The 26478-nt window shown below is 44.8% G+C and overlaps 1 protein-coding gene across 1 annotated transcript in view; it reads right to left on the reverse strand.

The window, feature by feature from the left end:
- Positions 1-25749, reverse strand: part of LOC142804035 (uncharacterized) — a 50844-nt gene extending 25095 nt beyond the window's left edge. The window contains exons 1-2 of the mRNA XM_075890540.1: positions 25589-25749; positions 17953-18175 (exon numbers count right to left, since the gene is read on the reverse strand). Coding sequence (XP_075746655.1) covers positions 17953-18175; positions 25589-25708 — 343 coding nt within the window. The 5' untranslated portion in view covers positions 25709-25749. The remainder of the gene's footprint in view (positions 1-17952; positions 18176-25588) is intronic.
- Between the last annotated feature and the right edge of the window lie 729 nt (positions 25750-26478).

Genomic DNA, 26478 nt, shown 5'->3' on the forward strand with positions numbered 1-26478 from the left:
CTTTACTGACCCTCGAGCCGAACACCCTCCCTATCTTGCAAGGCATACAGCATTGCTCGAAACACCGGCGATGTCTAGTTGTCGCATCTCCATCCACTGCGTGTTTGTTGGCGAACCGCTGCTGCCGTGCAGGCTCATGCTTACACAAATCACGCCAGTATGAAACCAGTGTTAGCCGATTCACAAGAGCGTGCACGCATGTAGGTAACATGACAAATAACAAAAAGCACCACGGAGAGCTGCTTGCAGACTGACTAAAAGTCGTAGGCTCTTGCTCGACATATCACAGCACGTTCTTACTGTGCGTGAGAGATACTCATACTGTGCGTCAGGCGGAGGCCCGAAAGGCTCGGAAAGGAGGAGAGATTGTTTCTTGGAATTGATAGCGCGGGCATCTTGCACATGATGCACTTGTTTACTTGAAATGTTTAAAAAAATATAACATGTGATTTAGGGGTACTCTAAAACTGATTTGAGGCTGCTCCAACCAAGAGGCATGCTTTTATTAATGAGATAAATTTTCTTTAAAAAGCACACGAAAAATTTGAGTTCAAATCATAACATTGCGATATTGAAAAAGTGGGGTTTTTTTAGGGGCATTTACACAAGAGTGCTTACAAGCATGGATGTGCTGTTGGAAGGAATCCAAAGAAATCTTTTCTTCATTCATGGATAAAGTATATTTGAGGAAAAGCATCAGTGCATTCCTACAAATCACGTGTTCTTCTATGGACACGAAGCCCGGAATATTAGATCGCGATGTCCAGAAATAAACGCAACAGATATTCTGGCGACACATGTGCAGTTATTAGCAAGAATTCCTTCTATTACGTGCCCTGCTACTCTTCAAGTGAGCTATCAGTAGAGTTTCTGGAACAAACGATGTCCGCCGACGAATCAGCGTTGCAGTTACATGCTACTAATTGGACTAGACATCATGAGTTCCTGAGGAGAGCATGTTTTGATGTTGAAAGTGGAGCGTTTTTCGGGCCCAATCCTTGCCTTTTTGTTAGTGTGGTCGCAAGGATGAAGCTCTTCTGGAAACTCGTATGCAGCTGCCAAAAAAAAAGAACCTGGTGTTCTTCATGGGAGAGATAAGCAAACTATTTTGTCACGCCAACCCCGAAATGCCTGTTGACAAAAAATTCCGCGTTCTGAAGCAAGGAGTTAAGAAGAAGCTTTTCCTGGGACTGATGCAGAACCCTCTGAACAGCGTCTAAAAATTTGTGTCAGAAGTGACGACTATCGAAAACACCCTTCAAATGGGCACACGACAATTCAATCCCTGCTCAATGCCAGGCTGTGCAGAGATTCAGCCACTTTGCTCTGACGATCTGCATGAAACCCTAAGAGCCATAGTGCACGAAGAGCTTTGCCGTATGTTCCCGTCGTGCCAGCATCAAGTTTCATAAATTGCAGACACCGTCAAAGAAGAAATCCAGCAATATCTGGGCATTTCCGAGTCAGCGCAGCTGCAAACCCAAGCCATGAGCTATGCTGCTGCTGCCCGACGCTACGCTCCAACCCACATCCACATCAACAGGCCACGCCATCTCAATTTCATCGCCAGACACCGCCACTACCATTACTGATGACATACCACCCACCTGCCTCCCAGTGCTACGTATCGAGAAAGACCGATGTTTAGGGCACACCTGACAACCGCCCACTCTGTTACCACTGCAGAGAAGCTGCCACTAATACTGCCGCTGCCAGTACTGGCAGACGGGCCTACGTGGCTTTGCCATGAATGCACCACCCCCACAGCACGGCGAGCGACTACGCAACATCGCTGAATAGCTGACCACCACAGGACAGGCATCTCGACGTTCGTCCCGTTCGCGATCTCCTGGGCCTTACCGGTCCCCTCATTGATGACAGCAGCACAACAGCCGCAATAGAAGCCATTCCGTGAGCCCATGTTCAGAAAAATTAGCGGCAGCAACCAATGGAGGTGCAGTTGCTGTGCGACGAACTATCAAAGACTCTTCGTCACTGCCGCCGCGATGGAACGTTAAAACACCACAAGCCGGACAGAGCCTTGAAATAGAAACTTCCCGGCAGGAAGGAGACCTGACGATGCGGTGTGGAAGCAGTGCAGAAACTGACGTAGCCGTGACCCGATGCCTTGGCCTGACCTCAACACACGATGACGGATGAGCGATCTCGACGTAATATTTGATGGCCACAATGTGACTACCTTCGCCAAAACTGGGGCCGACTATTCCGTCATCAGTGGGCCTTTCCTGAAGAAGCTGAAAAAATAGAAGACTGCTTGGCAAAGCCCCAAAATCTGGACCGCTGGGGGTCATCTAATAATGCCGGCTGGTGTTCACAGCAAGGGTCACCTTCAATAACCGAACTTATCCCGCCAGCTTTCTAATTCTACAGCACTGCTCCAGGGCTGTCATACATGTAATAGACTTCTTAAGTCAACACGGCACCGTCATCGACCTAAGGTCTGATGCAATTATGCTATCCATAGAAAAAGCACTGCCGCTGCATACGCCGTCAGGAAGGCACACCTTGAGTGTGCTGGAAGACCAAGCCACCGTTCCTTCTCGCTCCAGCGTCAGCATTTCTGTCGTCACTCAAGAATCAACAGACATGCAAGGCGTCGTTGCAGGCGATCGGCATGTGTTGATTAACTGCGAAATTTGCATGGCCAGAGGAATAGCGGGGCCGCAGGGAGGTAATGCAAGAGTGATTCTCAGGAATTTCAGCTACGAGTACAAGCACATGAGCAATACCACGGTGGCCTACATTGAAGAAACGTTGAAAGCCAGCAACGCTTTTACTGTCAACGATGCTGCCGAAGGTATTCCGACATTTCAAGCTTTTCAATCGGCTTTTCACGTTAGTCCGAGTCTGCCGACGCATGAACAAAAAGAGCTCAGAAACCTGCTTCTGAAATACAAGAACTTGTTTTCGTCATCGCCAAGAATTCAACAGGCCCCCGTCGTGAACATCGAATCAAACCAAACCGATGATGCAGTTACTCATGTCCTGGAGGAAATCAACGATCACCGCGCCGTACATTGCTCCTTATCTATCCTACTGCCCGATAAAACCATAACGGACAAGCACATACTCAAATATGCATGCACCAATGTCGAGAAAATGAATCGTATGCTGGAAGAGTTTACAACCCAGTTTGAAGCCAGCTTTGCAAATTGCACTGCAAATGAAAACTGGATTAAATTTCATGACATATTAAAACAAATTGAAGATAGTTGCATACCAAAAATGGCTATTAGATCAACCAAAAACAATCCGTGGTTCCCACAGGATGTGAAAAAGAGTCTTAATAATAAGAAGCGTGCATTTAGGAAGGCGTCTCGGACAAAATCAACAGTAGACTGGGATAACTATAGGAATGTATCAAGAAATACCGAAGTCATCATCAAAGAAGCCAAACATAAATTTTTCAATTGCACACTGCCTAAACTCCTCAAAACTGACCCTAAAAATTCTGGCAAGTGCTAAACCCTAAAAACACTGATTTTCCCACCTTGCTAGACGGTGAGTATGGCGATTCTTCGTCAGCTGAGAAAACTTCGGAAATATTCAGCGATCAGTTTGCATCGGTATTTTCAAATGAGCTTCCATTAGATTCCCTCGACCTACCAGAGACCGTCATTCATGATATCTCTCTCCCAATAGAAATCGCCGAAAATGGCGTAGCACGTGCCTTTGAGCGACTTGAGTACAAGACGAGACCAGGGCCCGATGGCATTAGATCTAAACTTCTGAAATTAACCGCTAAAAAATCATCGTACCTATTGAAACTAATATTTCAGCAGTCACTGAGCACAGGTTGCATCCCAGATGATTGGAAGTCAGCATTAGTGGTACCTATATTCAAATCTGGGTTAAAATCATGTGCTAATAATTACCGGCCAATTTCTCTTACTTCGATTCCGTGCAAAATACTCGAGCATATTCCGTTTACGCACATCGTATCTCACCTCAATAAAAATAACTTGCTAATAGATAACTTGCTGCACGAGCAGTTATTGCTAACATGGCTCCCGCAATAGCTGCTCGTGCGAAACTCAGCTGTTCGAATTGGTAACTGACCTTAATGATTCTCTGAACTCCTGCAACACTGACACAATTTTTATAGATTTTGCTAAAGCGTTTGACCGCGTGCAACACAAAAGGTTGATGACTAAAATCTGTAATCTACAGCTAGACGATAAAACAACCCAGTGAATAAGCGGTTTTCTTACTAACAGGGTCCAGTCAGTTAAACTCAACAACGTTATCTCTACTCCCAGACCCGTCAAATCCGGGGTACCCCAGGGATCCGTACTAGGCCCTCTGTTGTTTCTTGTCTATGTTAATGATATCGTATCCATTAACTCTTACTGCGCCTCTTTGCAGACGATTGTGTAATTTATAAGGAAATCACCAAACCAAGCGACGTAAACATCTTGCAGTCCGACTTGACAAAATTATCAGAATGGTGCCGTTTATGGCAAATAGAAATAAATGTAAACAAAACCAAACACGAACATTTTTCATTTGTAGCACATCCTTTGCCCAATGAGTGTCATAAACAACTTGGTAATTCAGACCGTTCCATCTATTAAATATCTAGGTATTTTATTCCACTTTGATATAACCTGGACTAGCCACGTAGAATACATTACCGCGAAAGCACTACGAAAACTTGGTCTTCTTAAGCGCCGCCTGAAACTTGCAAACAAAGACACCAAACTTCACGCATACAATACTGTTATCCGGCCAACCCTAGAATATGCTTCCATAGTATGGCACCCCCCCCCACAGCAGCCCTTACTGATACGCTCGAAACTGTCCAAAACAAAGCCGCGGGATTTAATTTGTTATGTTATTCCCGCTATGAAAGTGTGTCATTCATTAAGAAAAAATTAAATCTCCCCCCTCCTGCCATGTGCAGGAAATATTTCTGCTTATCTTTCTTCCACAAATTATACCACAATAATTCGCCGTTCCGCCATACGTTCATTCACCCTGCTCTGTACATTTCCGCACGCGTTGACCATGATCATAAAATTGAACCTATATATTCTCGCACAAAAAAACACCAACACTCACCCCTTGTCTTAGCGATAACCGAGTGGAACGTTCTGCCTGCCAGCATTGTAACGCATACACAGCAATCATCTTTTCAGTCTGCATTATCTGCGTTCCTTGAATGTGTTGGACAATCTTAGGCTTTGCTGTATAACGTGTCGTGCAGATTTTTCAATGTACTCGCTTGTGAAAGCCTTGCTGTGTTATTTCTTGCTTATCTTGGTTGACGAACTGTGTATTCTGCACATGTTTTCTTGTCTTCGTTTCTTGTTAAAAAATTGCTGTTGTCACTGATTAGTGTATGAAACCTCCCTTATGTAATGCCCTAGAGGCCCTTAGGGTATATAAATAAATAAATAAATAAAGTAACAGACGAAAGTGCCACGCCACTTCTTCAATGCCCACACAAAGTTTCGAGGAGAACGCGAGGCCATAAAAAAAAGTTGACGAAATGCTACGCGACATCATCCAGCCTACAAAGAGTACATGTGCATCACCGGTGGTGTTAGTGAAGAAGAAGGATGAAACTCTACGCTACTGCATCGACTATCAACACCTAAACAAAATTACAAAGAAAGACATGTACCCGCTCCCATAAATAGACGATGCCCTAGACCAACTCCACAATGCGAGGTACCTTTTTCGGTGGACCTCAAGACCGTCTACTGGCAAATTGAAGTTGACGAAAAAGACCGAGAAAAAACTGCCTTGATAACACCGGACTGCCTTTTCAAGTAAAATGTCATGGCCTTTGGTCCTTGCTAGGCATAGATACAGACCTGGCTGGCTTGAAGCGCCAGACTTGCCTTGCTTACTTGATTGACGTCATCGCGTTTTCCTCAAGCTTCAACGAACACCTCTAGCACCTTGAATCCATACTTCACGCAATCAGGATCTCTGGACTCACCATGTTTTTGGGTGAGTTCCTGTTTTTTGGTCATGTGATCAGCAAGACCGGAGTGCGCCCAGACCCGCAGAAAACAGATGCAATCACCGCCTTCACACAACGCACAAACCAGAAGGCCGAGCTCCAATTTCTTGGCTTGTGTGCCTGTTACAGACGCTTCGTCAAGGACTTTTTGCAGATCGCCATGCCACTAACTCCGCTCACGAAGATGGACATCTATTTAAAGTGGGAAATGATGCAAAGTGAAGCATTTCAGAAACTGAAACAACACCTGCACACCCCTCAGATACTTGCACATTTCGACAAAGAGGCCAATATAGAAATCAACACCGATGCGTAGGTATCGGAGCTGTTCTTGTCCAAAAGACAAATAAAGAAGAAAGGGTTGTCAGTTATGCTAGCTGGTTGCTATCTAAGGCAGAAGGCAATTATTCGAGAACAAAAAAAGGGTGCCTTGCTATCACCTGTACTATGTCAAAGTTTCGCCCCTACCTCTATGGAAGGCCATTCAAAGTTCTGAGCGACCATCACAACTTGTGCTGACTAGTCAACTTCAAGGACCTTTCAGGTCACCTCGCACGATGAAGTCTAAGACTTCAAGAATTCTACGTTGCCGTGATTTGCAAGCCCAAACGAAAGCACTCCAACGCCGACTGCTCATCCCATGCCTCCGTTGACCCACCAGCTCAAGAAGACAAAGACAGTGACTACTTGACTACTTTTTGGGAACCCTAAGCGTTCATGACTTCGCTGAACAACAGCGAGCCGAGCTGGAAGTCAAGGGTCTTTTGTAATACCTCGAGGACAAAGCTGCTGTCGTTCCAAAGGTATTAACGAGAATACTGGCGTCATTTTTCTCGCGGAACGGCCTCCTCGTCAAGAAAATCTTCCCGCCATGTCAGGCCAAATACCTCATTGTGGTAACTTCGACATTACATACGGAAGTTATGGATGCTCTGCATGATGACCACACAGCGATGAAAGACACCACCAAGTAGGCCAGCTCGATTTCTGTAGCCCATGGAGCCACCTCGCTGGTCATATCAGCAAGTGGGCATGGGCCTACTGGGGTCATTTCCAACGTCGACTTGCGCAAACAAATGGGTCATCGTAGCTACTGACAACTTCACCCACTACCCCAAGACAAAGGCGCTGCCCAAAGGAAGTGCCGTCGAGATAGCGATGTTCTTCGTCAAAAACATTGTCCTGCATCATCATGCCCCAGAGGTCCTCATTACTGACAGGGGTATGGCCTTCATTGCGTAGTTAACTCAGGTGATCTTGGCACACAGCCAGACTAGACACCATCGAACGACAGCGTACTACCCACCAACCAACGACCTCACCAAGCGGCTGAACAAGATAATCGCCGACATGCTGGCCTGGCCATGTACGTAGACCTCGAACACAAGACGTGGGACGCAATCCTTTCATACGTGAACTTCGCATACAGCACGGCAGTGCCATAAGAGTTGGTCTGCAGAAGGAACCCGTCCACGCCGCTCGACCCTGTGCTGCCCAACATCGCTGACAAAAAAAACCTCGGCGTGACTGTCTATTTTCAGCGAGCCAAAGAAGCACGACAACTCACCCGCCTCTGCATTGAGAACCAACAGACAATCGACAGCTGTTATTAAAAACCTTCGACGACAATTTGCAGAACAGCAACCTGGTGCTCGTGTTTTAGTAGAGACGCCGATGCGGACCAAGTGGAAAACTTCTGCAACGGTACTTTGGATCGTACAGGATAGTTTGACGTCTTGGCCAACTCGACAGCGATGTTGTCCTTGACAGCATCACGAACTCTCAAAACCGACGTGCAGAATCTGAAGTCGTTCATGTGGTGTACCTCAAGCCACTTCATGGGCATTTATTAACCTAAAAACTGCATTATTTGTTGTTGCTTCTCTGTTATCATGCTGTATTGCTTGTACCTATTTATTATTCCACCTTATTGTTATTTTTATTGTTCATGCATTTTTTCCCTGTGTTCTGTTCGAAGCATTGGGACGATGATTTCTCAGAGAGGATCAATACCCCACGCGTTTCTTTTTTCACATTTTTTTTATTCGGTTTCCCCACACATAGCCTTGGTAAGAATGCTCAGTGCAAACTGCCCCTTACTGTTCGAGAAGGTTCGTGATCATTGTAGATCATTCTGTCAACCCTTTGTAGTCTATTGTTGGGCAGCGCCCGACAGCAAGACGGCCGCAGCAATCCGCCGTCGAGAACCGACCGACAAGAGTGTTTGTGATGTAAACTTTGTGGTTTTCTCCCAGCAAGTCATGCTCATTTCGTCAAACACATAAAGCGTTATCTTTTGAGGAATCAGTTTATTTGTTGAGGTTTACTTTTCTTTACACTAGGGTGCAGCACTATGTTCATAACGAAGCCTAAAGCGTACCCACTCACGCCTGGTTCGCTAAAAAGCATAGCCACGTTTTCACAGCATGTGTTTTGCGGTGCTTTTAACGAAAGCAACGATGACTTTAGTGAGAATGAGAATTACGTGCCTCCACCAGACAGTGATTGGACAGAAGTGAGCGACTAAGACGACGACGGTGACGGAGACAATACCGCTGTTGACAGTTGTAGTGTTCCTACTCAAAAGAACGGAACAGCATTATAGCTTCAGTGTGAAACTGAAGTCCATCTTAATCTGCTTTATTTCTAACTTCATCCTTCTTTTCTTTCCTGCCCCCCAGCTTTGGTCACACAGTAAGGACCGTAAAATTTGGCACTGTCATCTCTTAGTCCTTTCCTATCTAGTGGGAGGTCGGTGACTTGAATGTCTGGCATGTCTGCTCGATGCTTCTTGTCAAAATTCTTTTTCATTAGTTTTCGGTATCTCTCCTCCTGTGATTTTTCTTGCCTCTCCTCAACGATCGTGATGTTTTCCAAGAGTCCAAACTCACGGTTTGCCTGCAGAATAGGGGTTTCTCCTGAAGAAGCATACTGTGGACAGCACCCCAATCCACTTGTATAAGATAGATTATGATGTTTCACGGCGGCTTCCGAAGAATATTTCCATCCATCAGGAAAATTATCGTACATCTTGATGTACTGTCTCACGTCCCGTATGGCATGTTCTGCCAACCCGTTCGCTGCAGGATGGTATGGGGCACAGAAGTTGATCGATATATTGTGATCCCGAGCCCATCTTGCTAGCTTTTCGCTCTTAAACGCAGCTCTGTTATCGCATACAATTGACCTCGTAGTCTTAAAGATGTCTCTTTAGAGAAGGGTTATGACGCTATTTGCCTCTTTTTTTCCTGCGCATGCAGCGACCAATTTCGTGCATTCATCTATGGTTAGAAGAAAAGCTTGCGTTTTCTTGACTACTTCCCGTTTCTTATTTAGTTCAGCGAAATCCAGGTGAACTACTTCGAAAGGCACGTTCGAGTGGCAAGGTAGTATTATAGCATCCATAGGCTGTTTATACTTGACTTTGTATACTTGACACACCTGGCAGGAACAAACGTACTGACTGATGTCTTTCTTCATGTTAGGCCATGTAAATCTCTTGACCAATTTGTTGTAGGTGCGCCAAAATCCGTTGTGTCCTCCAGATTCTGGGCTATCGTGGTACAAATAAAAAACTCTGGAAACAAGTGTTGGTGGGAGTTGATACCGACCTTCAATAAAAAACAGGTGTTCGAAGCCTTCCCACAGCTTCACTTCATTGATTTATTCAGATTTTTCCGTGTTGCTTCGTACCATCAACCTTGATAGAGCATCTACATATGTCTTGTTTCTTGCTACGGCCTTGACTAGAACCACATCATCCCAGTATACGTTGATCTTTAATATCTTTATGTCTAGTCTTGATAGCATAAAGTCGTACGTCACGTCCTCTACCACCAACACTTCGCTCTCTATTTTCTGGCCCTGGAAATCGATGTTTACAAAGACCCACTGATCATGTAACATTACTTTTCCATCATAGCCTTGTACACGTAGGACTCTCCCACTATGCACCTGACGTGCATCCACCATCTTGGCATTTATAATAGGCACAGATGCACCGCTGTCTACAAGAGCCATCATCAGCTTGTTTCCTACTTTGATGAGAATGTGAAGTAGACTAGAGCAACTTAAATAAACAGTCTAATTTGGAGTCATCGGGCGGGACTGATCACTCTCACTTATCAGTTTCTTTTCTGCCGAATCCTCCTGAGCTTCAGAGTCGATATTCACTCGACCTCTTGGAGCACGCCAGGTCAAGTTATCCGTGCTACTTGCGAGGTGGCTCAGTTCTCGCTGCTCGCGACTTGACCAGTCCGCTTTACTCTCTTTGAAACAGCTTCTCGAATTAGCGGTTACGCTTGTTTCCGATGTTGATGGTATGTTCTGAAAACACTCCAAGAGGTCATCAAGAGTTTTTGGTGACCATATTTGCACCTTCTTCAAGACTTCAGTGTGTAATCCATGCAATATTAAGGCTACTACGGCCATAGATGGAAGCAAAGGCCCAGCTAGCTTTAAAAGATGGCGTTTCTCGAAGAAGTACTCAACAAAAGAGCTTTGCTTGGACTTGAAATTAAGTGCTGTACTTCATCTAGGTACTGGATTGCTTTTAAATGCGGTCAAAAGTTTCTTCTTCCACTCACTCCAAGAGTCGCCACTGTATTCCCGAATGCATATTTCATACCACTTGAGCGCAACACCTCTCAAGTAAACACGCATGTTAGTGATTTTATTCTCATCAGAGAGCCACCTGTTTTTTTCAGCGGCATATTCATAGAACTAAAGCCAACTTTCTGAACTTGAAGACATACCGTCGAAGGCATCAGGCTCTACTAATTTAGGCACCGGTTTCTCAGCATTTAGAGAGCTTATTAGGGTTGTCATTATTTGGTTCTGTTGCACAATCTGTTCATGTTGCAGCTGAAGAGCTTTCAAAACGAGGCTCACCTCTCTTCTGTTGAAGACCGTGATCCTGAGTCTCTTCGACGCGCTGGCTCAAAAACTAGGTTGTAGAAGGTCGCCACACGCAAGTTCACCTTTACAGCACCTTTCCTTCGTAGTTCAGTAGCGTCCACAGCTGCCTTTCCCACAACCAGATTCACAAATTCTTCCGAGCAGAGCTCACGAGGTAGGTCCACCGCTGCTTCATCTTGAACTTGTGTAACATTCGCCCAGCTTGCCACGCTCTTTTGTTTGGCTTTCTTTTTGTTCTTGCCACCCTCTGATTGGTTCGACAGCGCATAAAAAGCGCGTCGCTGAGTGAATAAAGAATGTTTGTCTCCTGGCACTGCTTGCGTCGTCTGTTCCTCAGCTCCCGCCGGTCGTTTCAGACGCCGAATATGTAACAGCTGGTGGCAGCGGTGGGATCTGAACCCCCGCCTTCGAAGAGACTGGTGAAGCCCTTTGTCGAACGCACGGAGACGCTGTGCATCGTCTTAAACGAACCAGAGGAAATAAATGTTCCAGTCCCTCAAGTGCCGACCCCTTGTTCTTCCCCGTCAACTGAAGACATATTTGAGTCTGTAGCTACACAAGCATCTTTAACAGTTGAACAAAAAAAGCAGTTGAAAATGCTTATTAGCAACTTCAGCGATTTGTTCAGCCCCCACCCCGGCAGAACAAACCTTGTTGAACACGACATCGAGTTGACATCTGACCAACCCTGCAAACCAGGATGCACAGATTTTCACCCCGTCATAAGAAGCTGTTGAATGATTGCGTTCAAAACATGTTGGCCCTGGGTCTAACCGTGCCGGGGGAGAGCGAACACGTGTCACCAATGTTTATCGTAGAAAGTCCTGGCAAAAAACCCCGACCATACATTGAATATCGAAAATTGAATGCGATTACAAAGACCAAGTTGTTTCCCATTCCTAATGTCGAAGCCCTGTTCCGTTTCCGCAGCACAGTATGTTCCCACGTTGGATCTAGTCCGCGGCTTCTGGCAAGTGCCACTCACGGAAAACGCCTGCCAGCTAGCCACTTTTATGACTCCGATAGGCACTTATCGCCCACTTGTGCTGACTTTTGGTCTCAAGAACGCACCATTCGTATTTTCAAAACTAATGAATCAAGTGCTTGCAGGCACAGAGTCATTTGCTGTTTCCTACCTCGATGACATCACGGTATTCTCGAACACTTGGCAACAGCATTTAGAACATTTACAAGAGGTTTTCCTTCGACTACGTAAAGCAGGCTTAACTCTGAAAATGACTAAATGTCGTCTTGCGAACACCCCCGTCCACTACTTGGGGCACGTTGTTTGCCAAGGAAAGCGACATCCTTCCGAACTAAAAGTTGACGCAATCACTAGCTTTCCTTTGCCGAAAACAAAGACCGACATGCGTTCATTTTTGGGTTTAGCTGAATACTACAGAAGCTATATTCCTCACTTTGCAAATATAGCTAGTCCCCTCACAGACGCTCTCCGCAAGACCGAACCAACTACAGTGCATTGGGATATGGCTCGAAAGGCAGCGTTTGCAGAGATCAAAAATATTCTTGTCAGCCAACCGGTTCTCGCGGCACCAGATTACTCCATCTCTTTCCTAGTTCAATGCGACGCCAGTGAACGCGGGATGGGCGTCATTCTAAGTCAAGTGAACGAAAAAGGCGAGGAACACCCTGTTATCTACGCCAGTAGAAAGCTCACGTCTCGTGAGCAGGCATACAGCACAATGGAAAAAGAATGCGCCTGCTTGGTGTGGGCCCTCAAAAAGCTCTCGTGTTATCTGAAAGGGTCTTCCTTTGTTTTCGAAACCGATCACTCCCCTTTGGTGTGGCTCAACCAGATGTCAAACGAAAATGGCCGCTTGATGAGGAGAAGCCTCGCACTCCAACAATTTGATTTCACAGTGCGGCACAAGAAAGGCAAACACCATGCAAATGCTGACTTCCTCAGCCCCACTCCCTAGTGTTTCTTTTTCTCTCCCTCCCATTGTGTGTGCATGCATTTCGGCGCAGGCTTCTCCATTGTAGTTTTGGTTTCGTGTTATCTGCTCCCGGTGAATTCAGCCGTCGGGCTTTCCCAAACTTGGGCGTCAGGTTGCTCCTGACGTAGTTACGGTGCTCCTGCCGCTAGTTCACTAAGCTGTTTCAGATCCCTTCATGCCGCCTGACGAGTGCAACTCTGCGCAAGGTGTCTTCTGCCAGCTCCTTCTCGCTACATGCGTGGCATCCGAGCACCAATCGGCGACCGAAGCCCGTTCTCATGATCGCTTTCTCCTGGGAGCCCCAAAAACCATGCATCCCGTCGTCTTCACCCGTGTCAAGCATATGTGAACGTGTGAAACGTGCGGTCAGCGCCGTGCTTGGACAGACTTGCCTCGAATGTTGGCCACCCGTTCCTACCTTCAGTTGTTCAAGACGCGTCATCCTCTTGAACGCCTTCCGACATGGGTAGCCTTGGCCGAGTTGTAACATTCGCCCAGCTTCCCATGCTCTTTCATTTGGCTTTTTTTTTGTTTTGTTTTTGTCACCCTCTGATTCGTTCGACAGCGCATAAAAAGCGCGTCGCTGAGTGAATAAAACGCCTTTGCCTCCTGGCACTGCTTGCGTTGTCTGTTCCTCGGCTCCCGTCAGTCGTTTCAGACGCCGAATATGTAACACTTGGTACTTCGAAAAGATGATCTTGTCCGTGGAGGTCTCATCAACGAAGAATGTCACCCACATGTTGGATTCAATGGCCACCTGCGCCAAAATAATGTAGTGTTCCTACTTAAAAGAACGGAACAGCACTATAGCTTCAGTATGAAACTGGCATCCATCTTAATCTGCTTTATTCCTAACTTCATCCTTCTGGCTTTCGTGCTTCTTCTTCTCCTGTCCCAAGGCTCATAGCGCTTCAACAGTGACGCACAGGAGAACACACAACCCTGCCTGGCACCCAAGAGAATGCTTTGAGCGGTATCATGCACTATAGCAAACAACACTAAAGCAGTTGCATGCAGAATGAAAAAGCAAGAATAAAGATCCTGTGAGGTTTTTTAGCACGGCTTGTGTTTTTCCAACGACACCAGAAACTGGCAAACTTGTTTCGCACCAGTAGAGCCGGAAAGTGGATAGAAGTCTTGGACCGAAAAAAGTTTAATTATCTGCAAGATGCAAACAATCGAGATTATTCCAAAGCTTGTGCGAAGACCAGTGATGATGTGCAAAGACCAGTGAGACTAACATTGCTTCTAGACATCGTCATCCCTTCCCCTGCAGTACTGACCAGTGAATGTGCCATGGACGCTATCACTCAGGCCGCTCACGCACGCGGAATCACCCGTACTCGCCTTCTGACCTCTCAAGAGAAGCAATGGCGTTTGTATAATCAACGACACTGCGACGTACACTTTTCGCCCGGTTCTTTAGTCCTGCTCTGGTCTCTAACCCGTCGAGCTGGCTTTTGAGAAAAATTGCTTACTCACTACACAGGTCCATACCAAGTCCTTTGTGTGGTTACTACTCTGACATATAAAATTGGTCCTGTCGCCCCGTCGCATTCATGTGCCCCCCGGGCTACTGCTATTGTACATGTTACACGCTTGGAGCCCTACTACTCTCCCAGTGACGTTGACATTTAGATGTGCCGAGACGGCGCTTCTGCCGCTGGGGATTATGCTACGTGCATGCATTATGCACATTGATATTCTGGGCGGCGACGTGCGTGTGTGCCTTAGGAGGAAGACGAAGGGTTGCCTCTGCTCGATCGATGGTGAACCGGTCATGCCATTACTGCTGGTTTTAAATACATCTCATCCGCAGCCTTGTCGATATGGCATCGCGTCTTATCCATAACAATATTTATACTGTGACACTCTTTTAAATTGTGTACTATCCCGACAACAATAAAACGAAAACAACTTTTGACCATTGCTAAATGACAATATGGTTGTTTTAATGCAACTGATGTTCATTTGCTATGTTGTGCACCAGGTGCTGAAAAGAAGCAGTGATTGTGAACGACGGTGATCTTCTTCAGAATTAATAGGGTCACACACTACGCAATCATCAGCATCGAGTCTTACTGTGATAAGGTACAAAGTTAGGCAAATCATAAATATTAATTAAAAATAATAAAAGGGTCTAGAACAGATATCTGAGGATTGCCTCGTCTTACGTCAACAAGGGATAATTACAATGAATTGAAATAACCAAATTGTGAGCTATATTGAAGCAAAAGGGCAATGCGAGAAAGGAGGAGAATCATTGCGTGTGGTATCTAATTTCACTAACAAGTTATAAATGAAGAACAGAGTCAAAAGCAGTAAAGAAGTCAATAAAAATTGCATCTATTTGATTTCCTGTATCCAGGTTGAAGGTAACATCATGAACGATATTGACTAATTGTGTAACACTACTGTAGCCACGGTGGAACACGTGCTGAGCTATGGTTCACATGGAAAGTGCTCAGCTTCCTGGACATAAGCATGCAGGTTACAATACAGAAAGCATGCAGCTCAGATTTTAAGCTGGTAAATGCCAAAAGTACCATTCACATGCATAAAAGCAAGCAAAATGTATAAATTTCTGTTTATGAACAAGTAATCATGAAGCAGGTTTTACTCCTCTTAAAGGGACTGAAAACAGTCCAGAACATGAAATGACTCAACTCCACTGTTGAAAAGATTGTCCGTCGCATTGACTCTAACCCTGTTGTTTTCAAGAGAGGTAGATTTATACTCTTATTTCGTCACTAAAAGCCGTGAATAATTATCTGTGGCACCTTTGGCAGCAAAAACATCAATGATCCGATGTACCTGGCCACGTGAACGTTGACCATTGTTTGGGACAACAAATTTTTGTTAGTATTAAAATACTGTTGGTTTCCGTATATTTAAAGACATTACGCTGTAAATACGTACCTATAGACCTGCGTTAGAAGTATGCATTAAAGCGGAGCTAGCTCCCCGTGACGTAATAATCCTATGCTCGTCAGAAAGCCTTGAACAACGTTTCAGCGTGCTTAAGCAAACGTGCAAGCAGTTTTCAGGTCGATAAGATTTTGGAGCGACATAGCCTTGCTACCCGCACTTCATCTCGGGAATCAAGCATATTGCTACCTGTTGTGTCCGTGCATATGTGTAGTGACGTTTTGGGTGACCTGGCTTGCCTCACCTATCAAAAGAGTAAAGACGCTGGGACAAGAAGCTGCCCATGACACAGGCGCAGGCAACCTTGGGTGCAGGCGCATGCAATGCGATGCAAATAGGGAAGCTGTATAATGCCACATTATCTCATTGTATATGCTGACTACTTTTAAAAAACAGTTGAAATGCTTAATTTAAAGGTAGTTATGCATAGTTAAGGGAACTCCTGCGAAAGCAGAGCAACTTTCAGAAATCATGAGAAGAACTGAAAGTTGCTGATCCCTTCTTGCCTTGCTGAGGGAAGGTTTAAGGCATCTTAGTTTAGAGCCTTTGGCATTGAAAAATACTACTAGCGAATCGGGTCAGGCTCATACAAGCAGTGTTCTTTCTTGTTTTCCTCAGTTGCCTCTGTGAAACCTACTGCTGGACACTAGCTCGGAGATTCTGTGTTTAAATGGAGAAAGAAGCATCAGTTCGTGAATAACAGTGTGTGACATAGCATGATTAGAATCAATGAAATGTAGTCTAATCCAAGTACACCACACTTCTCACAAATGCACAGTTTGCTGCATGCTTATAGACCTGAAGTGGAGGACTCGGTATAAATTTACGAAATCGTTTCTGTAATCATTGGATGGCTGCGTTAAATGACTGCCAGCCCTCTTCATCACACAAAACATGAAGGGAGTCAGATACAAAGGGGGGGGGGGGGGGGGGGGGTTATGCTTCTAGGGCTAAAACTGTAAACCTTGAATAAATAAGCGCGGTTGCGTCTTGTCTCGGAGATCAGTATATGGTTCATACTTTTGTAACCACTGTACTTGCTACGCTCTCTGCATTAAAGTGACTGACAGCATGAAAGTTACTTTGCTCGCTGAAGCCACTATTATCTTATGTTAGCATTCAGAATGATGCCTCATTCGATCCCAAAGCCTCACTCCATGTACCATCGCGATATACCGCTATGCGACCTCGCGGCCAAAACCGAGTTCCTTTTTAAAGAGCCACTCACCAGGCCCCACACCAAATTTTAGTTAGTGAAAGTTCTTGGGTGTTCAATGAGGAACATTTTGCCACAAAAATTTTATGAATCGGTTCATCACGAGTGGAGAAAAGGGGTTTTTTGAAACGGCGCAAAACGAGGATGAGGGGAGGAGAGCTCGAAACTCTTGCCGCTCCTCTGCGTAGCTTTTGCAAGCCAAATCTCTTCCTCATCCTCTCAGGCATCCGACCAAGAGGTCACGTGCGCATGACGTGCCCCAACAAGCCCAGCCCCCGTGCACGCGAGCGGCGTTGCTTTGTTGACCAGCATTATTTTGTGGTCTTCTGCCTGTTTTTACAGGATGGTTTGGAAACCCTGGCTTAGATGCGGTAGAATAGATGAGTACAATAAGTGCGCGAACGCACAGGAGCGTTCCACGACGGTCGTCTGCTCTATGCGCTGACTGCGAGGACACGAACGCATGGGGAACGCCAACACATTAGCCCCGCATCTCGTTGCAATTCGCGGGAGAAAAAAAAGGAAAAAAGACGCTTACATTCCCTTATTACACCTTGTTACTTATCTAGTTTTATTGATCTCTTCAAGCAACAATTACATAAACCACGCATGCCGTATAAAATAATTTTCGCCATGTCACGTGCCACTGTTTTCCGTGGCAGAGCAGAGTCCTCTACGTAGAGGACCAACGTCTCTGCATTGTCGTGTACGTAGGGCCATTCATAGGCGCACGTCATGCTTTCATTCTCTGGGCACGCGCCGGCATAAGGGAGGTGAAGCAGCGTTCATCTTGAAATTTGACCCATTTCTGCGACACGTAGCGATATAAACTTTGGCAGGCGTTATCATGAACGCCTCGTCTATGCAGTGTACTTGTCAGCTCAAAATTGTCAAACCTGGTGAGTGGCCCTTTAAATCTTATGATAAATGTGATGACATACTTGAAGAAAGAGCTTGTAATTCTGTTTGCGTTGCAGTTGTTGATAGAATTTTCCCTTGATTTGCTTGGGATGCTTCACTGCGGGTATGTACTCGCACTTGAACCGATTTATGAGTAATGTGGTTCGATTCACATGCTGGCTCTGGTGATGTTTCCACAGCTTGTCCCTCCTCACAAACCAGACCTGGTGCTGCGCCATGTAACGGTTCTGCTGTAAAGTCATCCTGAAATAAATTTGTATATGTTGTCGAAAGTTAAAATGCAAAATATTATTCCCAAGAAAAGAAATCAAAGTGCTCTTACAAGATCTCTTTCAATAGATTGTCTTGGTTTTGGCGTGAGTGGAATGGTTGTGCCTCCAGAAAGCAACCACCCAAGAATATCAAATGGTGCACGAAAACATGAGTTAGAGATGTATACACCAAAAAATAGGTACTCATCACAAAAACTAAAATGCACTCTTAATACACAACGTGAAATATTTATTTGAATTCATGAAAAAAGTAAACAGCAATGCGGCTACACCACTAGTCACTGTCATAAAAAGAAGACGACAGCGTCCATCCGTTAATGTGGGGACGACAAAACAACAGTACCCCTTTTCTGAACACATATCATTACCCCCCCTCCGAGAAGACAGAACTTGCACACTGCCCCAGCAGGCAAAAGGTACTTAGTATACTGAGCCTGCTTTTAGTATATCAACATCTACCATTTACTCCAGAGTAGCTAACATTGTTAGCCTTTTATAGGTTGACCTTTATTCTTGACACAGTGATGTAAAAAACAGCTTTGGTACAGTGATATAAACTACAAAAAAATAGTACCAAACAAATCTCATTGAAATCAATCTAGTAGTTTACTGAAAAAAGTGGGACGTATATGTCCGATTATCTTGCGAGAGTGTTTTGAAAAAGTGCGAAAACACTGTCGTACTGCCTCATGAAGGCACCATGTCGCAATTGCTTCAACGGATATATGGAATGAAAGAAAGCAAGGGGCACACAGTATCGCTTCTCAAGTTGTCAAGAGGGAAATCGTGTGGACCTGATTTTTATCACGCAACACCAGCTGCGGTGTAAGCCTGATTCATACCGAACACTCTGTTCTGTTCCTGTAAAGCTTACTTCACCAGCAACAAACATATTTTTTATCATTACTTGACTGCCTTACTTTTGCTGTAAATACTGTTGAGCACAGCTGTTGCCCCTGAACATGTGCCTTAATATCTGCAAATGCAGTGAGGGATGAGCGGGGCGATTTCAAGGGGGGCTGTCCGAGTGAAGTGGTCGGTTAAGTTATTGCGCAAATTTACATAAGACCTGTGATGATTGGAAGCTAAAATGACCTCTCAAGAAAACCAGAAGAAGAGGAAATCATCCAGCATTCTTATTGGTAGGTTCGATCTATCTGAAGAAGAGAAAAATTCAGAATATATAATGAAACACTTACCGAACATTAACACTTCTGTAACACTACTACTGCCCTTTAAAAGCATGGTAAGAGAAATTTCCTTGAAACTATGAGCACATAAGTAAAATATTGCCACACATTTTTTATTTTCACACTCGTTTCATTCAGTTTTCGCCCACAAAGCCTGTCCAAAATGCCCAGCCCAAATTGCGCCTCACTGTTCGAGAAGGCTCACAATTATTATAGATCGCAGTGTCAAGAATTCATGCAAGACGCAAACATTCGAGAGTATTCTAGAGATTGCGCAACGACCAGTGATAAGGCTTGAATATTTGACGGCACATGTTTAAATGCTCACGCGCTTCGCCGCTTGTCAGTTGATTAACAGCCGACACTCAGTTTGCTGCTGTCAGTGTCAGTGTGTATCGCTGCAATCAGACTTTTCATTGACCGGCCACAAGTACGGTCAAATAAGCAGTTTGATCTTCAAACTACAGTCTGCTCCTTTTGTCAACGTCACAACACCGTGACAATATCAATGATCTAGCACTGTGCAAAGTGGGATGGGTGATATGGGATAAAATGTTTTCTCAAGACTTTTCTAAAAAGTAGGACATAAGTGTCCCACTGTCCCACGAATGGTTAACAGTAGATCCCAGTCTGGGGTAGTCAAATTTCAGTGCCTTCCTCATGGGGTGCCTAATGCACCATCTTATATTTCAGGTGATGATGGACAAGGAGCTTCAAGGCCTTCTACACGTGAGATGTCACACTGACAATGTGATTATGATAGGGTCTGAAATGGCCAGGAAACGCTAGAATGTGGCCGGCAAAGATTGAGCGAATATAATGCACAACATCGATAAGTGGCTATTCTTTCAGAAATCTGCAACATATCTGGGTGGCAAGGTCACTGAAGAAGGCAATCACCCTATACACGCAAAGAAGGGGGCAATCTTGCAAACCACTGAGCCCATAACAGATACAGAGCTCAAGCCGAATTCGTGAGGGTAAAATTTTGAGTTTACAATTTTTCAAGAACACTTTGACAGTGGTGGAGCAATTCTATAAACTACTGAAGAAAGATGAAAAATGGAATGGAGCAAAACATATAAAGTTAAGAAAGACCTGCTGACAAGCAATGAAGTCCTGATTTTCTGACTTCAAGAAACCACTCACAATGGCTTCTGTTGTGTTATTCTACCGTTTCGTTCCCGTGATTTCTCACGTTAGCTAAGTGCATATCGCGTGAATCTCGTTCAACAAACAAATTGCATATTCCATGCCAATTTTGGTACATAATCTGTAGAACGAGTGACACTAAAGCACTCAGATGTGGCTGGCTAGAAACAATCAAAAGAAACAGTCAAAGTGTATTTGGATCAACAATAAACGTATCGCAATTACAATAACTTCCTCTGCTTTCCATGAGGATTACGTATGTCGTAACCTCCATGCAATGTGTAATACAGCTTCACTGGTCGTGCAGCTTCAGACAATGACATAGCCTCACAAAAGTTTTGGAGCACAGCTCTTAGCTGCCCGTTCTTGCCTTGAGTGGCGTTGCCAGCATAATCAATGAAGCGAAGAAGAGTTAAAAAAAGAATGAGACCAGAGCGCAGCCAGCCACTGATGTTAGTGTCTGCAATGCTTCAAGCCTGCTCGCTCTTTTTTTTGGCAGTGCAACGCATGCCACTACCACACGGGCATGAGAAAGTGGTTTGACATGCAAGGTGTGGAAGACAAAGACATGCGAGGTCGAAGGGCCACTTTGTGCACTGAATGCTCCAGCACCGTCGTTCAGTCGCCAATAACACCATCATTAAGGCACGTGGGGATAGTACCCACTGATCCATATGTGGAAATAAAGGGCTGCATGAACGGCGGCCTGTATGCGGCCATTGTTGTGAAATGCACGCATGTGCTGCTTTTTTTCTAGTTAGCAAAACATTTCCACCTCAACTCATTGGAAAATCAAAAACACTCAATAACTGCACCCGGCATTCACATTGGGCAGTATCGTAGTGGTCAGTGAGCCCGACCACACCCACTGCATGGCAAAGGCCTCATGCATGGTCCTCCATTTGATCTGGTTCTGTGCTCGCTGCTGCCACATTACACCCACAAACTTCCTAATCTAATCTGCCTACCTGACATTTACTTAACTTTTTTGAAATCCAATCGACTACTTTCAATGACCAGTAGTTACACGCTATGTGCATTGCCCACGTCCATTTCTTCTTCATGACTTCATCTATGATGTCCTCAAAACCCATTTTCTTCCCAAGCCAGTTAGCTCTTTTCCTCTCTCTCAAGGTTACATCTATCATTTTTCATTTCTACTGCTCAGTGCATCCTTAATTTAAGGTGAACACCCTTTGTAAGTTTTCTCTTTGAACTCCCTTTGCCAGTCTGCTCTGCAGTAAAGTACCAGTAAGATGCTGCTGTTATATACTTCCTTCCTCTGGGACAGGTAAACTACCATTCATGATTTGAGAATGCTTGCTGAATGTTCTCCAACCCATCCTTTTTTTCCTAGTTTTCTCTCTCATGGATCGGCTTCACAGTTATTGCCTGTCCTAAGCAGAGTTTCCTAAGTAAACGCTAGAGGGAACTCTGCTGCTAGTGTCTATGGGAGCTACAACGCACAGCGCTTCAGAGAGCATGGGAATGGTGGATAGTACACGGATTTGCATAAGCTTCGTACTTCTTCTGGCTTCGTGTGGGTTCATGTGGCTTGAAGCTGTTTCTTCACCAAAACAAAAACCAGCAAATGTTCATCGGTTGCACTCTACCACCTTATTTGTCAGGCTTACAATTCCAAATTGGCTCACAAAGCTCAAAAAGATTCGTTTTCGCTTTTTCCTTTGAAACAAAACTAAAACACAGCAATAATTGAAGCCACGTGTGGGATTCACCACCTGCAAGTACAAAAACTAGACAAATTCATGTACTACCCATTATTCCCGTGGTCGATTGATAAGGCTGTATGTACCTTTTAGATTGGGTGGTGGCGAACGCCACCTGGCCATAATACTTAGTGAACAAAAACTAGATTTATTATTATTTCTTTTTAAATAGTGAGGTTAGGGACTGATACTTTGCAGTGAAGAATTTAATTTTCACTCGCGCCTTCATTTTATTCACTATCAGATAACTTCCTTCTAGTTATATCTACCCGCCTAAAGTATATTTCGCCCTCTCTGTCCCTAAACCCCAGTGCTTTGAAAAACACTGCGCCATCATTCTGAACTATATGGTGAAGCCCTTTACAGAACATTATCAAGTGTTCAACAGTTTTCTCCTCCTCTCCACATGCACTGCATACAGTGTTTACCCCTTCGTATTTGGCACGATATGTCTTGGTTCGTAATACTCCCGTCCTGGCCTCAAACAGCAAAGAACTACACCGAGCATTATTATAGATCCTTTCCTTGGCAATTTCCTGCTTAAATGTGGGTTACATCTCTAGTGCGACTTCTCATACACGCATGTTCTCAACATGTCGGTCTCTGTTTTTTTTTTACCTTCATCTTAACCGATAGTTCTTTTTGGTTTCACCCCCTGCTGTTTTTTAACTATTTACCCGTCAATTTTCTAGTTCGCTTCCTCCATTTTGTATCGACATTCTTCATGTACAAGTAACTGAAAACCTTCCTAGCCCAACGCTCCTCTAAAGCGCTTCTCAAATTTTATCTTGCTGCTAGCTTCCCTGCCCTCAAATGATGTCCATCCCATATTACCTTGTACTCCATGATTTGGTGTATTCCCGTGAGCTTCTAAAGCAAGCCTATGTGTTCCATGTTGCTTAATTTCTAATCTTGCTTGAACCTCTGACCTCATGCACAAAGCCGCATTGCCAAACATCAGACCAGGAACCATGGCTTCTGTCCAAATCTCTCTCACATCATACCTATTGTAATTCCAAAGTGCCCCATTTTTTATCACTATTGCATTCTAGTAAATTTTAGTTGTTAGATATATTTCGTGTTCCCTTACGTACTTGGTCCCATTGCTTATCCATACGACCAGTTATCTGTATTTATCCGTTATCTGTAGTGTGACATCCTGTATCCTAAGCTCACTTACTTCATTACCATTAAAAATCATGACTGCTGATTTTTCCTTACTGAATCTGAAATCTAACCTATCTCTCTCATTACTCAAAACCCCAAAGTAGCGGAGCAAGTAGCTATAGCTATAGCTATGCTCGACAGCAAACGGGAATTCATCTACAGCGACTCCACGCCGGCCATCAAAGCCTTCAAACGCGGAGTCATCTCCGACCAGGCGTTACGTATCCTGCGCAAAGCGGACGCGAGTGCCCTGAAGCACCACACTGTCCTCTGGTTCCCCGCCCATCTCGGCCAGGTGCCGGGTGCCCTATCCAACCTCAACGAGATCGCCCATGATGGAGCGCGCACACTTGCCGACCGCACCGCCACAGGGCAACCCCATCTTGCTGAGTTAGATACCAATCGGGATGCACCCATTACGTAGAATGACATAACAAAGCACTTTTACCTCGAACACCGCATTTTTTTCACCCCCCCCCCCATCCAAAACTTAACTGACCGCAGGCATTAACCCTACGCCTATTACAGACACACACGTACCCAAACCTTGCCACAATTCACGTTTATTATCCTCATGCATACCCCAGCGACACATGCCCATCATGTGGACACACAGCGACACTCGCACACATGCTCTGGGAGTGTAGAACAACTCCTCCCAACTCTACTTCAAGCAAGTGGGAGAGGTCCCTCAGGAGCTCACTTCTCGCCGACCAGCAATGGGCCGTCCAGCAGGCCCACGAAGCGGCCGCCAGGTACTACCTGGCTGCCGCTTAACAGTGACCACTGATGTCACTGTTATAGGCCAGTAGCTGTTTATGTCAGCTTTGTCCCCCTTTCCTTTATATATCATGCTCATCCTGCTAAGTTTCCGTCCATCAAAGACTTCACCATCGATTATTCCTTTGCTTGCTGCCTCTCTCAAAGTCTGCTTAGACCGGCGACCCGATTCCTTTTTCAGCATAATTGGAATGCCATCTCGGCCTGTTGATGTACTACTAGGAACCCTCTTCTCAGCTTTTTGCCACTCTGGTTGTGAAAATGGAGCCATTGCACCAATTGATTCATCCTTGTCTATTGTGGTGCATAAAGCACTTCTTTGTTGAAATTTTTCTGTCACCCTTGTTCTTATATATCCAATAGCTTCATCCCCTTCTAGCCTAGCACCTTGAGCTGTAGTTGTAAACCTCTGCTGTAGGCTCGTCTTATTTCTTAGGGAGTTTAGTTGGTTCCAAAATTTTGCAGCTGCCTTTCTATCTTTTTTATGTACTTCTGCCAGCCACTGAGCTCCCTTTCTTCTAATCTTTTCAGTGATCAGAAGGGATGCTTCCCTTCTACAGCATAGAAAGATATTTCATTTTCTTTCAACATCATCTGTTGGTTCACCCCTCTGCTTAGCATGTCTGTGTTCTTTATAACTTCTTCATCCCACGAACTTTTGAGTTTGTGTCTCCTTTTCCAGGGCAACTTGTCATGTGCCTTAGCAAGCTCTAGCTCAAACAGTCTAAATAAATTTGTGTACCTCCACACCATTTTACTATCCTCAGTGATTGCTTTCTCAATTTGTTTAGTAGCCATTTCCATTTGCCTTTCTGAATAAAAATTTTCTCTGTAGTTGCTCATCTTGTCTCCTACCCACTTTCATTGTTCTTCCAAAACTTAGCTTGATACGGTTGTGATCACTATCCAGACTATCCAGGGTAGTGATCACAAACGATCGCAGTGCCAGAGCTCCCTCTAGTTAATTTTAAGAAACTCTATGGTTCTAAGTAGATGTATTCCTGTAAAACTTCCAGTGTCTCGTTAACTATTGCAAAGTGCTGTTCTCTAGCGATATTGTTGCATATTAGTATTCTGCATATTAACATTCAGATCTACTTTTCTGCTTTCCTTGTCCAATACAGTAATCACGAGTTGTTAATCCCGAAAAACTCATCAAGACAATGTCATCAGTGAATCGAAGGTTACTGAAGTACTCCATTAACACATCATAATTAGCTCTTCCTAATCTAGGACCCTGAAAACATCCAGTAAACACGCAGTGAATAGCAATAGAGAGACCATGTATCTACCTTACTGAGATTGTGTTGCTTCTTTGCAAAAAAACACATACCCCTCCCCCGCCAGCTCCAACGTTCAAAATCTTACTTCATCTTCTGGACTCTTCAATAATGCTGCTCTCGGCGCCTCCGATGCACTCTGTTCATTAACGAAGATAGATGCCACCACGCAGGGCCTTAATCGAGCATGTTTTAGCGGAGTTCCCATTACACGTATTAACGATAACCACTGGTGGTAGTTGCCGCCACCAAACTTTCGGACAGAGAACTGTGGTTCTCGAAAGCTTGAAATTCCTTGCTTTCACAGCAGCAATCAACTGATCAGCTTGTTCTCTCTTAAGTTAGAAGTTGTGATACATGCTTTCGGCTGCAGGTGCTTCTTCAGCCGTACGCAGGGAAAAAAAAAGGTCCGGCACGGTGATAGACAAGGTTCTCCGTCCAGTCACAGCTCTCTGAAGAGCGAACTATGAAAGTAGAGTGGGCAGGTTGAGTATTCAGGACAAGAAGGGCAACTAACGCGAAAAACCAGCACACAGTGACAGTGCGAGCTCTTGGTACGTGACTTCTCTACCGTGGATCGGCATAAACTAAGTACACCCATTTGCGTTTAATGGGCGCTGCCATCTTGAAGACATTTTTCAGGTTCTTTGCAATTATGAGTGCCGCTAAAATACGCTTCATACAGCTAGAAAGCACTAGTCGGCACCCAATCTAAAAAGTACAGTCATATTATCTTATACATTTATCCTGGGTATGGTGGCTAGAAGGAGCCACCCACGGAGGAAGGAAAAGAGCCACCATATCCTGGGTTTCGCTTCTGTTTTCACATTTGGCTCTGGTACTGTTCATTGTAATCATCTAAACCCTTAACAGAAGAAAGTGTATCTTGTAGTTTTCGCGCGAACGAATTTTTAATGGAAGATAAAAGTTATCGGCGCCCCATGGCGTTGTGAAACGTTTTGTGCAGAAATGTTTCTA

Source organism: Rhipicephalus microplus, chromosome 3 (assembly GCF_043290135.1).
Source record: "Rhipicephalus microplus isolate Deutch F79 chromosome 3, USDA_Rmic, whole genome shotgun sequence".
NCBI classification, from domain to species: Eukaryota; Metazoa; Arthropoda; class Arachnida; order Ixodida; family Ixodidae; genus Rhipicephalus; species Rhipicephalus microplus.